The sequence below is a fragment of the Tachypleus tridentatus genome, chromosome 9, assembly GCF_004210375.1.
Source record: "Tachypleus tridentatus isolate NWPU-2018 chromosome 9, ASM421037v1, whole genome shotgun sequence".
Lineage (NCBI taxonomy): Eukaryota > Metazoa > Arthropoda > Merostomata > Xiphosura > Limulidae > Tachypleus > Tachypleus tridentatus.
In genome coordinates this window covers 76,112,724-76,130,694 of record NC_134833.1, presented here as the reverse complement: position 1 = coordinate 76,130,694, position 17,971 = coordinate 76,112,724, and the positions used below count along the sequence as shown (strand labels likewise).

Here is a 17,971-nt window from a genome sequence, read left to right as displayed (position 1 = left end):
AAAACAACCTAAAAAATAATAAAGATTTTACAAAGTACTGTTTATTATTGAAATGTTTTTCGAAAATTCCGGAAAATGACATATAGTTTTCAGTTTGTATTTTCCAGTATAGAATGGATAAAAACTTTGTTGCTAAGCACAAAGCTACACAATGAGCTGTCTGCCCTATATCTTCTGAAGATTATCGGAGCCCAATTTTAGTATTATTGGCCCTCATACTTGCTTCAGAGCCATCAGGGAATTGAATCAGGGGTAAATTTTGCAGGTACTCACTGGTACTAAGTACCGGAACTTACTTTTTAATGCGCTGAAAGTACCGATACTTATCTAAGCAGGCCGGGCAGAGCCAGGTGGTTTAGGCACTCGACCCGTTTTCTGTGGGTTACGTGTTCAAATTCGCGTCACACCGGTGTATCTCCTGAATATGGCTACAAGCGTTCCTGCAGCTTCACTCCGATCATATTTACTTTTACATAAAATAAAAATGAAAGTGTCCATCTTTGCACGAAATTCCAAACAAACAAACTTATCTAAACTACTTAATAGTTGTTTATATTTTCACGTATATAAATATAAATTATTTTTTTCTTATTTGAGAACAGGTCCACTTCATCCAACTGAGTATCTCTATTTATTTTTTGAGAATTTCACTTCTGAACTGGTAAAGACTTTTTGCCGAACAATGTAAATACTTGCTATTTGTTTGAAGACGCAGATAATTTTAATACGTATGAATATATAAGCATTATTCTAATGGCACCTGTTACAGATTACAACAGACCTACAGAACTACACGTGTGCCTACAGCATGAATCGAAACCACCGTTAACGCTGAACCACCAGCGATGAACTCTAAATTTTTATCAGTTATACTTTCAATACATGATTGAATAAATTACTTGCTCTACGTTTTTCACATTCTATGATGATTCGCCTTCGTTCTGAATCGGTGTTCAGTGGTTGGACGACTTGGGAAGGTTAGGTTCTCGACGAACCTCTTTCAATATTAACATTTATATTTAAAAAACGGAAAATATTACTTTATTACGCATCCTCTTTAATTTATTATTAACTGTATCAAGCTGTGCTGATGAGCCTTAAATAGGCGAAACTGTAGTCTACAGTAGAAGATAGGGCCAATCAAAGAATCGAGAAACGCTCCATAAAGGTTTTTCGAAAGTTGTCGTTTACTGGGAAACCAGCCTGTACCTTTTGCTTTGCCTTATTTGTCTTTACCTCTGCTTCTACAACTATGTTTCTACCCTAAACAATGCTCAGTAAATTTGTAAGAGTCTGCAAACTCCATTTTAATAAAGTTATTTTCATATCTCACCTTAAATGATGGATTACTGTAATATTTCACTGGCGAAACAAAGGGAGAAGATCTTGAACACCACAGTTAAGGAATACTTTTACTTCTTTTAAAACTAAATCCTTTCCACCTTTAAAAAAAAAAGAAAGAGAAAAACACCACAATGCAACATCGTTTACTACCTAGATTTCTAACTGAGTCATTGAGATGCGTACAACTTACATCATCGTCGAATCCGACGGAAAACCAAAACAAAATGATGGAAAAAAGGGGTGTTGAATTTTTCCACAAAATATTTTTCTGATTCTATTTTTTGTATTTTGTTATCGCATAACCAAAACTGATAAACAACAAAAATGATTTCTTTAAATTTTTAGTAAGGCAGCTATAAAAATCAGCGCAAGCTGGAATTAGTGCTAGTAAGATTGTGTTAAGAAATTTTGTAACAGGAACTGATATGTCATAAGACCAGCTGTGAAAAACTGGATTATGTTTCTTCATAAGACGTATTCGTTAAAATCTTCGCAAGATGTATTCCCAGTGGCACAGTGGCGTGTCTGCGGATTTACATAGCTGTGGTGGGCAGAGCACAGGTAGCCTTTTGTGTAGCTTTGTGCTTAAATTTCAAGCAAAATTTATCTACTTTCCAAACGCATAAGCTTTTTTTTACCTAATAGAGCACGTGCTCAACCGTTTTTTAGTAACGGGACGATAGTATCTTGACCACGCTTATTAGATCTTTTTTTAAAGTTATTATTAGTACACTAACTAATCAAAATGTGACGAGAACTTACTTGGAAGAAAAAGGAATTTATTAATGGGGGAAATGCTATTGTTCATTAACAAAGTTTTGGTTAAGCTGAGAAAAAAAACACACAAAATACAGAGACCAATCCGACCATAAAATCATATTAAAATTCCTCTTTTTTCTTTAAAAGAACTCAACGCCAAATGTTGCATTATTGTTCAGTTTGTTTGTTTTCCTCCGTAGTTTCTGTGTACTTTCGTATTTCTGGTCTTATAATGAATAAGAAAAACCACAATTCATTTGCACGGCAATATTTTATTGTCTTGTAGTTGGGATTTAACAGTTGACATCAAAACATAACTTCTGCTACAGGGAAAACTGAAATAAAATAGAGACTGTGGCAAAAATATCAGTAAGGTTAGGTTTTACTAGTGCTATCTGTGTCATAGAGGATTGAAGTGTATACAATAGGACTAGTAGCTTTGAACAACGCAACAACAAGGTGCAATGTTATTATTATTAATTCCGAAGTATTGCATCATAATATACATGAAAACGGTTTTCTGGTCCTTACACAATATATGTATGATATATTCTCCATCCGCAGTTCTTGAATTTATAGAAGTAGATGAATCAACTTAGCATCCAAAGGAGAAGAGGTTGGTGTGACCCAGAGGTTAGCATTTCTGGATAGTCCATCCAAAGATTTTTGATTCGCATTCCGTTAGCTCCAAAATCTCAATTAGTTTATTGAGGTCAACAGTGCAATTTCGAGCTTTGCTCGAAAATCTGAAGGAAACAAACTACCTAATTAGTATATATTCACAAACTCCACAGCGGAATGACTATAATATTTTTATTATAAATCAGGTGAAGGTCGTTTGACCTAAACGTTGACTCAGTAATTATTTTTTGCTTACAATGACCTTAACAGTTTATTTATATTGTCAGCTTTTATCACACTGTATCCTGGGCCCGGCATGGCCAAGTGGTTAAGACACTCGACTCGTAAGCTGGGGGTCGCAGGTTTGAATACCCCGTCACACCAAACATTGTTGCCCATTTAACCATATGACGTTATAATGTGACGATCAATCACATTATTCATTGATAAAAGAATAGCACAAGAATTGACGGTGTGTCGTGATGATTAGCTGCCCTCCATCTAGTCTTACACTGCTAAATTAGGGACGACTAGCGCAGATATAGCCGTTGTGTAGCTTTCCGCAAAATTCAAAACAAACCACTGTCAGCATTTCAGCTACTAGGACTAAACAATAGGAGTTAACCCCCATTCTTATTTCGTTCACTTACAAATAAGAACGAATAATTAAGCGTTTTTTTGTTTTATTAATAGGTGTTGATAAACATCAGATTGTAATTTCAAGATAAGCTTCTCATCATGTAATGTGGAATCGCCTCATAGAGCCTACTGTATTCTTTGTAATCAGTTAATGAAGTGACAGAATGTTTTGTGATGCTTCAACGATATTTACGAAATGTCTGAAAAGGCACCTTTAATCTTGAAAAATATATTGAATTTCCCAAATATTTTGTGAAAACTTTTTTAAGATTTTCGCAACAGTTGAACATATTACTTAATTTTAAACATAAAAAGAGTCCCTAAAGGCACAATAAATGCTGGGACCTTTAATAAATTCACACGCAGGGTACTAAAACTGGTTCACCTTGATTCTTTAAAAATCCACCATTAGTTCCTGGTTTGTTACTTCCGGCTTTGTTGAGCGTAGAGGAGGTCAAGAATATTTACTCATATCGACAAGGTCAGGATGTTCAGTTCGATTGTGTGCAACTTGATTGGGTTTACGTTGAAACCTAACCTATTTGCCCTGTTTTTTTTATTTCCCTTGGTGTACCACACAAAAGTTACGACTATGCACATAAAAAAATTCTCTTTATCTTTGACATGTCTAAAACTCTTATCACAGTCTATATTTTGCAAAAGATACACCAGGAGTTTGTCAGAACTCCATGTTTATTTTGTAGCAGATTTTAAATAAATGTTTTCAGTTATTCTTTTTTTCTTTAGTTTCGCACAAAGCTACTCGAGGGCTATCTGTGCTACCCGTCCCTAATTTAGCAGTGTAAGACTAGAGGGAAGGCAGCTAGTCATCACCACCCACCGCAAACTCTTGGTCTACTCTTTTACCAACGAATAATGGGATTGGCCGAAATATTATAACTCCCTTACAGCTGAAAGGGCGAGCATGTTTGGTGCGTCCGAGATTCGAACCCGCGACCCTCGGATTACGAGACGAACGCCTTAACACGCTTGACTATGCCGGGCCCTTCAGTTATTCAATATAGGCTCTGAAAAAATTAGTTGGTGGCATTTTTAGATAATCATATATTTATCACGAGATATGAAATCTATGAAACACAGGATAAAATAGCAGAAATAGGCCTAAATGTGAAAACATATCAAATTTTAATAAAAACCTGCGTAATATGGTTTCGTATTATACGTATAACACAACAAACGGAATAAATAAAAGTTTTATGGTTATTTTTTAACTTTTACGCAACAATCCAATACCTGAATAACGAGCCAGTCCATTTGTATTTGCTATTTTGATTTTCATTAAATTTACATTAATCCGTTAAAAATCAAATCAAATGATGAATTACAATTTTGATCACTTCTTTAATAACTTTTGTACGAGTTTTGGTGTTGAATCAAACATTTTTTTTTTCCATACAGAATAATAATAATGAAAATAGAAGCGTAACCAAACACGAAAGATGGTACCAAACTTGAGAACAACCAGGCTCAACCATATCGTATGTTAATATAAGATTTTTATAACAAAAAATGTGGCATCAAATTTAATTTGTAAATAGTACATTTATATTAAATATTAATATTGTTACAATTTCATTACAATGAAAACTTACACGGGTTCAAAGAAAATATATAAATAACAAAACAAAGAACCAAACAGCATGAACTGTGTTGAAAGATATTAAAAAATACTGTTAACAGCGAGGGCTCTCAACTAATAAAGCGATGCATTCTGATCATTATAAACGATGTAAATTATATACTTAGCTATGCTTATTGCTGAGTATATATATTTAGTTCTGATTTTTTAGGTAGTTTGCTCTGATCAAAAGCTATTATTATTTTTTTCAATATTTAAAAAGGATTGTTTGTTTGTTTTTTGGAATTTCTCGCAAAGCTACACGAGGGCTATCTGCGCTAGCCGTCCCTAATTTAGCAGCGTAGATGGTAGGCAGCTAGTCATCACCACCCACCGCTAACTCTTGAGCTACTCTTTTACCAACGAATAGTGGGATTGACTGTAACATTATAACGCCCCCACGACTGAAAGGGCGAGCATGTTTGGTGCGACGGAGATTAGAACCCGCCACCCTCAGATTACGAGTCGCACGCCTGGCCATTTAAAAAGGAAGATGCACTTTTTGAAAACATTATCAGATGTTGGTATGTAAAATGATTCATAATAATTCCAACAGTTTCTACAGAATTGTGTACATCCTGAAAATATTTGTAAATATCCAACATTATTTTCAGTAATATTTCTATATATCCTGTATCTTTGTGGCTTATGGTCGTAACCGTAATAGAATAATCACAAATTTGCACGATTTGGTGAAGGATTTTAATTGTTCGGATGTCAATGTTTCTTGATGCACACGGTCATAACCGACTTTGGAATGATAGTTTGAATTCACTTAAGTATCCAAACAAGCTTATGCAAAATATTCAAGTATGACGTCTACAAAAATATGGAACAGAAGTATTTATCACAGAATAACTTATATCGATAAATTATTGTACGAGTGTGAAGATGTGGCATGCAATGTTGTCATTATATATCCTCCTGATCATGAAATTGTGACTTAGCGCCATCGAGTGAAATAGATTTGACAGAAATGACATTCGACACCAACAGCTTAAATATTGGGTTTGTAATCGGTTTATTTTTAGATGTTCTGAAATAAATTAAACGTTAAAAAATTTGCATTCCAAAATATAATTTTATGTTTCTTCCCACTAGGGGAAAAAAACAGATGTATTCATGCGTTCATAACTTATTTCATTTTATTTATAATCATTAATTACGTCGTGTTTTTCGCTGTAAGTATACTCAGTATATTTATTTTTACTTATGTTATTAAAGAAAGCGAAAACCTTGTACCCACATTTTCGCCAGTTTGTTAAATGAAGAGAGTATGATGGAGCAACTAGTTAGAATTTGTCACTTGTAAATAGAGACAACGACTAGGTTTTTCATGTAAGTATTAAAACTAGTCCTTTATTATACATATGACATTGTTATTATGTAGCTATAAAGATGCTTCTACACTAAAATATATTTAATGATTCCAACCGAACTAAGTACTAGTATATAGTTATGTAGAATATTTTGTATTATATTAACCTGAAAAGACACCCTTCACACAATTACAATTATGTTTTCGTCATGAGTCCTGAAACAATAGAAACTCTGGAAATATGTTGTTGTTTTGTTACGTATAACAAATTTGAAGTTTTTACTTAAAATATATTTTATAAATCAACACATCATTGCGTAGTATATTTTTCACATCGATTTTAATTGTATGCCAACATCTTTATAAATTGAAATCTTTCTTCAAATGCAAAGCGCTATCAAATTTTACTTAAAATATAAAAATCCTCAAGTAATCAATGTTGTACAATATACAAAGAAAATTTTATTTAACAAACCGTCATGCAAAGTCAGAAAAATGTTAGCTTTTATTTTTATGTTTACAAGCAATTAAAGTTATATTCTGATCCAAAAGATCTAAAAAATAAACTGCTTTTAATGAAATATTTAGGATTAGATAAGAGATTTCTCGCCTCATGTTAGTGATACAGCTCTGAGAAAATATAACAAAATAACAAATAATGATCAAAAAATATACTAAATCAACATTTGATAAAATATATTTAAAACATGTTCCACCATGTATAAGAACGCTTGTTTTTTGCATTCCTAAGATTAGTGTGAAAATGTTGAAACATGTAGTGTCTTTAACGATCGTTGCTTGGTTTTTAAATGAAAATTTAATTGCGTATTATAGGATGCTGAATGTTTGAGTAATTTAACATTTTAAATATTTATACAAAATTATTGAATGTATCTCAGGACCCTTTTTAACCTGAAGATGACCTAATAAGGTCGAAACATTGTTCTCTGATTTATTAGTAAAAGTGTTACTACGCATACCAGCCTTCAAGTGGGTTTCTTGTCATCACGAGATCCTTGAAATTACCCTATTATGATATTTTGTTGTTTATTTAGTTCAGGTTCCTAAGCTTTAATATCTCAACCATCTAGTTCTGGAACATGAAAAATTAAGTATTTCTTGTCAGCTTCTAATGTTCTCTAAAACAGTAGTTTGAAGAAGTAGAAGCAAGAAGTAATTGGTGTCATATTCAAGGTCATGTGGGGATGTTTCAGCTACTGTGTCCACTTAACCTCACTCCCCCTGTACTCACGCAATGCCTGTGCAACATTTAATCCAGTGACTTAATTTCTTGACCAATCGTTATTGTTTTCAAACTCGTTTTCAACCGATATCTTAAAAAGCAGAAAAGTTACCATCCAATAGGGAAGTAAGTATGACCTCACCATTTTATGATAAAATTATATAAAGACAGCTGATAAAGTCAACTGTTTTATTTTAGTTGATAATTAAAATACAGTAGGTTTACTGAGAAATAATCTTAACATGTTGGCTGCGAGAATTATTCTTGTGATATGTTTAACAGTAATTTGGGCCCAGATATTGTCAGGTAAGAAACATTGTCTCAGCGCTTTTTTCTTCTTGTATGTTAAATACAGCACTTTATTAAAAATGCTTGATAAAAATAACACTTTCATAAATACAAGTAACAAGTAGAAATTTTTGTTTTCACACAGCCACGGTGTCTGGATCACGGAAAAGTAAAGAAATGGACATCAACCGACAAGCCAGAACTACAGAGCTCTTCACCTAAGCTTTTGACTTTTTAAATCAGGTCAACTGGGCAGCTTTAGCCTTAACTGTGATAGCTACTCTGTCTGGTCATTTGGCAACAATTTGGTCAGGAATTAAGTACATATCTATAGCCTATGGTCTAATCTAACTCGTATTTACCTTGGCAGCCTGGTTCTACCCAGGTCTCACCATCCTGCCTTTATCTTTGGGTTTGCCCCTCGCCACCCCTATCCTCCCTTCTCTAAAATCGAATATTGAGGAGATGGACCTCGGCCGGATAATACGTGCCATAGAGTCTGTAAATCTGGATTCTTCTTTCCAGTATATGGGAATCAAAGAGTCACAATGCCAGAAACGAGCCGGCTGCGAGCTAAGAAAGTACATGACTAGAAATTATCCTAACGTAGTTAGTTTTGTTGGTTTGGCAGCGTAGGTATTAACGTACTTATAATTACTGTAATACAAATTTAATTAGTTTATTTATTAAATAAGTGTATTTGTGTCATTTCCGAATACGATACATAAAGAAGTATATTGATAATCTTATTTAAACAACACATTCCCTTTCTCCAGCTCTAACATCCCCGGTCTAGAGAAATATGGTGATACTCTACGGAACGGAAGTGACTACACTAACTGTCAACTCCTCTATTCCGACTGCCTCTATTCTCCTATAGATAAACTTCGACTTCGTTGGAGTGGATCCAACATCTAACTAATTTAAAGTTTATTATCATACTAATTATTTAAAATGTCAGCTTTATCCGGTGGAACTTTTGTGTAAATATTCTATTCAAGGGCAATTTCTTAATAAAAAAGAAACGTGAAATTAAACAACGTTATACTTGTATAGCCTGTTGTAGAATTATTGGTAATCTGTAACCTCCAGGTACTGTGGCGTATTTATATTTATATTCGTCATTTGTTGGTAATTTGTTTGAAACAGGTTGTTTAGCAGATAAAGTAAGATTAAGATTAAAGAGGTTAATTTCAAAATGATGCTGAAATGCTTACACCTACATAAAGCTAAATGATACTGAAATATTTATACCTACATAAAACTGGATAAAGGATTTAAAAATGCAATAGAGCTGGATGTGAAATCCAGGTACGGTTCTTTCTGTAAAAGGTATTTATCCTAAACACAAATAATATATTTCGAGGCTTATCGCAAAAATAATTGAGCAACAGAATTGAAAACATTACGTAAAACAGTGGAAGCTGAACACGATATTCACCAACTTACCGAGTTGTTTTTTTAAAGAGATTTGAACATTGTCAGTGAGATTTAAAACTACCATTGCCTGCTATCTAACTGCTATCGTACAACGTTTGCTTGACTTGGTGAACCAACTTAACACACTATCTGATTGAAAATGAATCCAAAGACTTAACACGAAAGACATCAATGTTGAGAAAAGCCGAAACAGGAGATGCAGTTTTTGCTTTTGTTTTTAAGAATGCCATTCACACAAAAATATTTAACTAAAGTCGTATGGACTAGTACAGTTTGTTTGTTTTGGAATTTCGCACAAAGCTACTCGAGGGCTATCTGTGCTAGCCGTCCCTAATTTTGCAGTGTAAGACTAGAGGGAAGGCAGCTAGTCATCACCACCCACCGCCAACTCTTGGGCTACTCTTTTACCAACGAATAGTGGGATTGACCGTAACATTATAACGCCCCCACGGCTGGGAGGGCGAGCATGTTTGGCGTGATTCGGGCGCGAACCCGCGACCCTCAGATTACGAAGCGCACGCCTTAACGCGCTAGGCCATGGCGGGCCCGAAGTTTATTATGAAACGTATCTGTAAACGTAAATAAAATCACGACCTATAGCATGTAATTATTAGCTCAATATTTTGCTATTACAGCTTCGTCAGAAGATATCAAACTTACAAGTTCAATAATCTAGTTAACTTTATATTTATTTTTTATTCAAGGTACAACACATCAGAATTAGGCTAAGGATATTTTAAATCTATTACTTATTTATTTCTACACCATACATGATTTAGCTTTAATGTGTGGAACGCCTTTTAGAAACAATGAATCATGAAACGTGTATACTCGGATTCACAATTCGTACACAGTAGATACTAGATTATACCAGGTCCTTTAAAAAAAACACATGATTCACTGAAATCCAAATCATTTTTTGTACTTTGTATAAATTAGTTAAATATATACGGAAAGGCTTTTTTACATATAACTGCTTGCTTCAATAAACAGAAAATATAAAGGAAACAATGTTTTAAGTTAACATAAAAACACATATATATATACTAATTTTATTATTGAAACTTTAATAAAATTTAAACTTATCATTACATCTTGTTACGGATTTAATATTATATACTTATTTTAATATCTGTTTCTTTCAGTTTAATATATATATAGAAATGCATGTAACTAATATTGTTAAATGTGTATTGCGAAAATCACTCTATTCTCTAAATTTGTAGAACATTCTCAAGCTTAAGAGTCAACAACGTACGATGTGTGTATGTAAAATACCAAAGATTGCCAGTATTTTTGCCAACCGAACTTTCAAGAACTTCTCCTTAAAGCTTTTAAAAGGTAGCCAACGAAACACGGAAAGACAGCAGAATATTGTTGGTTTGATACAGTTAATATACTATAAATCTCAGAAGTTATAACTATGATAAGCACTTATTAATTGCAAAATTACAGATATACAGATACTTAACCAAGAGCTTTTATAAATTTCAAACATTACAAACCGTTTAACTTCAGTGAGTTAACTTCGGACGTTAATATGTCTATGAGAACATTACGTACCTTCGTCTATAAAAATCTCACAAGTTAGAAGCAAAAGATAACTTTGCCGTAAAAAAGTTGCTCAGATATTAACATAGAATTAATTCGTTCATTGTGAACCGTCGATAAAATATTCAATTTCAGGCCAAATAGACGACTCAGTATTATTACTAAAACTTTTGTATATAAATTATTATTTGAAATAACTATTATTAACAGACGTTATCATGAACTGTATTATTATTTGTATATTAAAATATATTTATGTTAAGAAAGAAGATTATATGTATCAATCTTCTTGGTAAATATTATAAATTACATACATTACGACATTCAGTTAACTTATAAATTAAAACTTACAGCTATTTGAAATCGTAGTACGTATCAATCTGTATTTTCTTAGAAAGGAGTTTTGTTATTATCCTAATAATCAAGTAAGCGGAAGGACGCTTAAAACTTTTCTCTTTAGAAGAGATAAATAATTATAATGTTTCGTTGCTGATGATGTAAGAAAGCCAGTTTTTATTTTTAAATACTAGGCTAGATAATGGGCTATCTCCGATTTCTAGCATTACAATCTCACCGCTAAACCACCAGGAGCTAAAACAGAGTTTAAACTGAACAAAAAATAGCCTTTAAGTAAAGATACTGTTTATTTCTCTTGACCTTTCATATAAAAGTGATAATTAATTACTTGAATAATAATTCATATACTTAAAATATATCTTTAAAAATAAAGGTAAAGGTTTTCCTTTAACGAATCATTCTGCCAGTTAATTTGTGCATATATATGTGTGTGTGTGTGCGCGCGCGTCTAAAAGCTAACTTAAGACAAAACTTGTGCTTTATTTACTTGAGATATTCAGTTTTAACTACATGAGATGTTCTAACTATTCAAAGAACTTATTAACTGAAACGTCATTAAATTATTTTTTAATTTTTTTCATATTTTAGATTAAATTACCGCTTGACTTTACAGATGCTAGGCATAAGTTGGGTGTCACTCGCTTACTGATTGATGTTTTCATACACTCTGATAGCAATCTAACTCCCTACTTTAAAGCTATCATACACGTATTATATCAGTACATTATATTTATACGAAAAATAACAGCGCTTGAATATTACTTGAATAGTGTTTGTTATAGCAGTAGAACTCTAAACTACATTGTTTAGTATAATTAAACATTTTTAAATGTTTGTCTGGCTTTTCGATCTTAATGCCCATTGCTATCAACAAAAAACCTTTAAAGAGTTTCCTTAGCTTTTTCTTAGGAAATAGTACCACTATATCTCAGTTGACATAATGTTTCTTCGTATGTCTTGCAGACAAATAATTACCTTAAACACATAAATATTATAAATTACGCCAGTCCCACAGCTTTTTTCATCATTTGGCCCAGTGAAGATGAGCACTTTAAATAACTTTTCCAGCATTCTTCTTTATAAAGTCCTCTCGAGATAGCAGCACTATATTTCTCCATACCAGGAATCTTAAAGCTGTAAAATAATCATTTGCTATCTGAAGTAATATAATCAAATACTTAAGATATTTCAAAATTATATAACTTCAACTTTTCTTCGTGTAAAATGTATGATGATACACAGGAAGGAATGCTAGTCCAATAACCTACAATTGAAATTAAAACCCATTAAAATACTTTAATGGTTTTATTATTATTTGAAATATTATAATCATATAATTTTAATTAATAACAGATAGGTGATGTAGGTATTCATAATAGTTACAATGAAGCTGCCTTTTAAATATATTAATGAACAATTTTATTATCCTGTTGTATGCTATGACAATATTGTAATTTTAATAGCAAAAGAAAATACAGAAAGAACAATTGTCAGCTGTCAACCATTCACAAAATATTATTTATAAACGATCATCTAAATACCTAAGACTCTTCAAGATGACTCCTGGTATCCCAATTTTACGAAAAAACTGTTCAAATTCGCAAATGGCTCTCTCCTTACATTTTTTCTCCTTGATACCTAGCATTCTAAATGAACGTTCTGCGTAGTCCTGAGAAGTTATTGTTCCCAGAAAATTTTGAAAATCGAAAACAGGAAACTTCCAGAGGTTGTATCTGAAGGCTTTCTCTGACTTCCGATGGGGGTCATAGTATAAAGGATTTAACGAGCCAGCATAGGAATACGTAGGTATTCCATAATGATAGCCAGTGGTTAATCCAAACGTTTCACCGAATATGGCCACCAACAGAACGTGAAGGAGGTAGCCTCCACCAATGGCAGCTAGAACTCCTGTTGCAGTAGATAATGCATTATAAATGGTGTTGACAGCTTCAACCCCAACACCTAAGCCTAGTAGTTTCGTAATTATGCGGTTCTGAGAAGGTAGGTTAGTCTTAACAGCTATATCTGTTGACCCCTGTTTACTGATGACTTCTTTAGTTGCAGATGTAGTGGCTGAAGTAACGAACAGACATATGGCCATAAGCAAGGAGAAGATAACATGTACACGCATACCCATAGTCATTCGTTGAAGTCTAAAATAGTAATAATAATTTCCGATTAGAACAAACTACTTATTTAGAGAGAAACTCAAAATCACCCACCTTGATAATGAGTACAGCTAATTAGATATGATTTTCTTAAAATTAATACTATGAACCAGATTGTTTATAGATAAAAAATAAGTTGACGAAGTTTTTATTTATTTTTAATTATGTGCTTCAGAACGTGTTTACTGTTTCTTCACACAAGTTAGGGTTAGTCGCATAAAAGTACATAATATTGTCATTTTTAACATAAAATATATTCGATGTGATGTTATGACGACACAGAGTCTGCTCTGATCTAATTGTAATTATCTTACCAAGTATCTAATGTTAACGTATGTATAAATATATTATCATCAGTGTGAGATTCTATCTTGTACCGGGTTTGGTATCAGGAAACACTATTTGTAATGTCAAGTAGACACATGATATGACAGATACGGCTTTTTTTTTTTCAGAAAAGCAAACACGTAACGTAGTAAAGCATGTTTGATTGTATAGAAAATCTGGCTGAGACAGTGGACAGTGCGATGAGTCTTCTCAGCTTCAAATACCCACCTTTTTACTACGGAAAAGTGTGGGCACACTTGTTATGCATATATCTGCCTTGTTTATTGATATCTCTACCTTACGAGCACACAGTTCAGTTGGAAGTCTTCGTTTTTCAACTTTACCAAGCCTAAACATGGTACTCGTCTGCACTTAAAGCTCTTATAAAACCATAAAATACCCTCAAACGTCAATTATAATGAATAAAAATAATTGTTAAATATTTTACGAATGACTGACATATTTTAATAGATAAGAATATTTGAGAAATAAAGAAAAATGTATATAAGTGTATTTCCGTATATATCATGAATATACAATCAAATCAAAATCAGTATGATGATAGCCTAGCTCATCATGTACAATGAAGGTCTCTGTCATTATTTTGTTTCCTTATCTATAATATATGCGTATTATATTTCCACAGAAATTTTCAAACCTCGGTGTAAATATTATGCCCAATTCAAGCTGGTTTAGAGAAGCGAACTACTATTTATAAATCTAGTGTATATTAATTATCAAACTCGTCTTTATATATACGTAGATCTTAGCTGTTAGCTATACCTATTCAACTCGCTTTGAAGCCAGTGCCATGTCCAAGTAACCAGTTCACAGTTGAACAATCTAATGCCAAATAGGCGTAAACTTTTGGCTTTGAGTACAAGGAGGAAATGCAGACTGAAAAAGTGCGTTTTATTGTTAGCGTTTCTATTGTTGTTTTTTTCTGATCATTAGCCAACCTCTTAATTTAGAAATATCTTGGAAATATATAGAACCAAACCTAACTTAAAGTGTCATGTTTTTTTTTGCTTTTGTTCAAGATCGACAGCTGGCTCAGACATATATTTATAGGATAACTTTATATACAATTATGAACAAAAATATAAAATTAGAAGTCAAAGTATCTATTATTAATACTATTTTATTTAATCAATTGTTAAATGTGAAACAATTATGCAGCAGTAAGCCTGTAGTATTTTTTTATTTCTTTCAGTGAGAAAATAAATTATAAATGTCTGATAAAATTCAAATTATATATATATATATATACAGGTTCATTAAACTCTTAGAATAAATACATTATGTACTTCTTTCAGCATATATTAGTCAATTTCTAAACAAGTCTTGTGTCATTCTGACTAGCAAAACCTTTTGTAGCTCAAAACCTTTTATAGTGCAACCTGTAGGAATAAAATACACGTACTGTTTAAAATAAACTACTGAACATCTTTTCAATAGCTAATAACGAAATCTTACTTGCATGTTCAATTCACCTTGTATTGAATCTAAAAATAACAGCAGAAATACTACACAAGCACTAAGTATAAAGGCATATTATCGACAAAAGAATATTCTTAAGCGAAACAACTAGTTTAAACGTAAAAACTAAGTCTGACATATAAACTATTACTTTGAAAATTAACTGTAGAGTATTTAAATGCTACTGTAGCCTGAAGGGTAACTTCATCGTTCTGACTTAATCAAACAAAAATAGCGCTGAGTAGCGAATGCACGACACCGTGAACAATACAGCACTCTATGAAGCGCGCATCACTTCACGTAGTAAGTAATTTCAAACAAGGCTATGCGTGTTACTGTAAATTACAAAAAATAAAGTAAAATAATCAAATGCATAAATAAATGATAATAGTTAGAGCCATTTCTAAGGATTGGTTTGTTTTTTGAATTTCGCGCAAAGCTATACGAGGGATATCTATGCTAGCCGTCCCTAATTTAACAGTATAAGACGAGAGGGAAGGCAGCTAGACATAAGCACCCCCCGCCAACTCTTGAGCTACTCTCTTACCAACGAAGAGTGGGATTGACCGTCACATTATACAGTCTCCACGGGTGAAGGGACAACCATGTTTGATGTAACGGGGATTCGAACCCGTGACCTTCAGATTATGAGTCGAGTGCTTTAACCAAGTGGCCATGCTGGGCCCATTTCTAAAGAAATAAATTTTCTAACTTATAAGTATTTAATATTTGGGTCCCTCTTCGTGAACGATTTCACTGTTTCGTAGCCAGTGTGCAACAGATTTAAACAACCTTTCTTTAAGACCAAACATTCAGTTAAAAACATAGTATTGAAATATGTATGTAAAAACTGCTGGTATGGATAGAGAAAACTCTATGCAGAGGAGCGAACAACGTTTAGACCTTCTTCGGTCATCGTCAGGTTTCTTTGTGGAGTTTTCTCTTCCCATACCAGCCGTTTTTACATATATATTTTTCTCTACAAGTCGGTTTTCTCGTCATTACGGAATAGTATTGAAATAACTGTCCTCTATAACTCACTATGTGTATTGCAAATTATCTAATCATGTCGTAGATAATTAAATCATAAATACTGATGTAAATTGCGTGATTATCGGGATTTTTAAAATTTTTAGTCAAGGTTTTTAACACTGTTATAAAATAATGAACGATTAAGCATTCAAAATCAACCTACCTTGTTTTTGAGGTTGATTAATTATAAATATTTTATGAAGAGTCTTTAAGGTCTACAAAATAACACATAAGAATATAAAGAACCGTCAGATGCAATCCGATAATAGTCAAATAGTGACAACTTTACTATTGACCTATTTATATAGGTAGCATAAGAAGTCAGCCCTACCTGTGCCACGTGATAGGTTGTGAACGCAGTCGGGTTACGTTCTAAGTTGTTCTACGTAATCTGAAAACTCCGCCTACTTAACAAAAGAACTGAAGCAGAAGTGTTTGATTTTTAATAATAATAATAGCTACAATGTAACAAACGCTTATTAATCGCTCTGAAGTTGCCGGGTTACTAGAGTAACAAATAATAATGAAGCACGAAACGTTTTACAAGCTATTTGGTTACCGCCCAGTGAATAATGATTTCATAGAGAAAACTAAGTTCTATGTTGATCGAAAATAATGTCTCTCTGCGCATGGATGTAAAGTAGTGGTTCCCAAATTGTGGATCGCAAGAGATATAAGTTATTTATGAAATAATGATTCAAAAACGTTGTTGGACAAATAAGATAAAAACACAAAATATGAAAACATTACTAGACTTTGCTGTAATATATTAGAATAGTAACACTTTCTCCAACTGAACATGAGTTCCAGAAAATTTACTAGCTGGCCAGTCAGTTCGTGAGTTGAAGAAAAGTTTTGAGCCCTTAATGTAAAGGATTCAAATATTAAGTTACAGTCATCACATGTGATATATAATTAAGATATCGACACTTGTGTTGCCTTTAGGATTATTCACTTTTTGTGATCAACAGCAGATCCACAGAAGCCAGTGTGATTATAATATTCATCTATTATAATACAGTTTAGAAGTTATGTATAATAGAGTACAAGAGCATAAAAATATGTCACTTGAAAGATGTTTGTATTCAGTAGTAATAATAAGGTTTAAAATGCATGATGTAAATTCCTATCTCCTCATAAATATAGTAATATCGTACGCTAAAAACAGCTTTACAGACACGACAAAATCAATATAAATTTTGGTGAAAAACACTAAATTAGTTTGGTACAATTAGATTTAAAAAATGAAGAAATAAACCGACTTAGTTTGTAACGGATTGCTCAGATTTGATAGAATGGTTAACGTGCCGCACTATGAATTTTCAGTACGCGTCCTGTTACCGGGGAACAAAAATGCACTTCGCACTTTGTGATCGTGACTGCGTTATAAGCGTGGTGGTCAAATCCTATTATTCTATTACAGTAGCCCACGAGCTAGCAGAGGGTACAGTTGACAAGTTGCCTTCCCTCAGGTGTATGACTTCAAAGGTAGAGAAGATTAGCACAGATAGCCAACCTTATAGCTTTGCACGAAATTCGACAAACAAAATTGCCAGAATACTGCGCCTTGATTATCGCGCCTAAAAATGGTCTGTCGAAACATACGAAATAATTTTTCACGTGAGAAATCTCTAGCAGTATTTGCTCTTCTTTCGCCTTAATCCTTAACTATAAATTATTCTTTTATCAGAAAACGTCGAATAAATGTGGTGGTAAGACTTGTTATGTTTCACTATTTGTGATTTTGAACCTTTCAACCACAAGAA

General features: G+C 32.9%; 1 protein-coding gene across 2 annotated transcripts; it reads right to left on the bottom strand.

Moving 5' to 3' along the window:
- Positions 1-2,450: 2,450 nt before the first annotated feature.
- On the bottom strand, positions 2,451-16,466 carry LOC143225531 (uncharacterized). 2 transcript variants are annotated; one of them, XM_076455159.1, is made up of 4 exons: positions 16,369-16,466; positions 12,741-13,352; positions 12,175-12,333; positions 2,451-2,849 (listed from the first exon to the last, which is right to left on the bottom strand). In XM_076455159.1, exons 2-3 carry the CDS (start codon positions 13,340-13,342, stop codon positions 12,198-12,200), a joined length of 738 nt encoding a protein of 245 aa, XP_076311274.1. In that variant the 5' UTR covers positions 13,343-13,352; positions 16,369-16,466; the 3' UTR covers positions 2,451-2,849; positions 12,175-12,197. The 2 variants fall into 2 exon arrangements, with proteins under 2 accessions (XP_076311274.1, XP_076311273.1); XM_076455158.1 differs by lacking the exon at positions 2,451-2,849 and having other exon boundaries at positions 10,432-12,333.
- Positions 16,467-17,971: the final 1,505 nt, after the last annotated feature.

Coding starts and splice junctions, on each gene's coding strand:
- LOC143225531 (XM_076455159.1), bottom strand. CDS start 13,342: ATGACTATGGGTATGCGTGTACATGTTATCTTCTCCTTGCTTATGGCC. Junction 12,334..12,740: donor GTCATCTTGAAGAGTCTTAG/GTATTTAGATGA, acceptor ATTATTTTACAG/CTTTAAGATTCCTGGTATGG.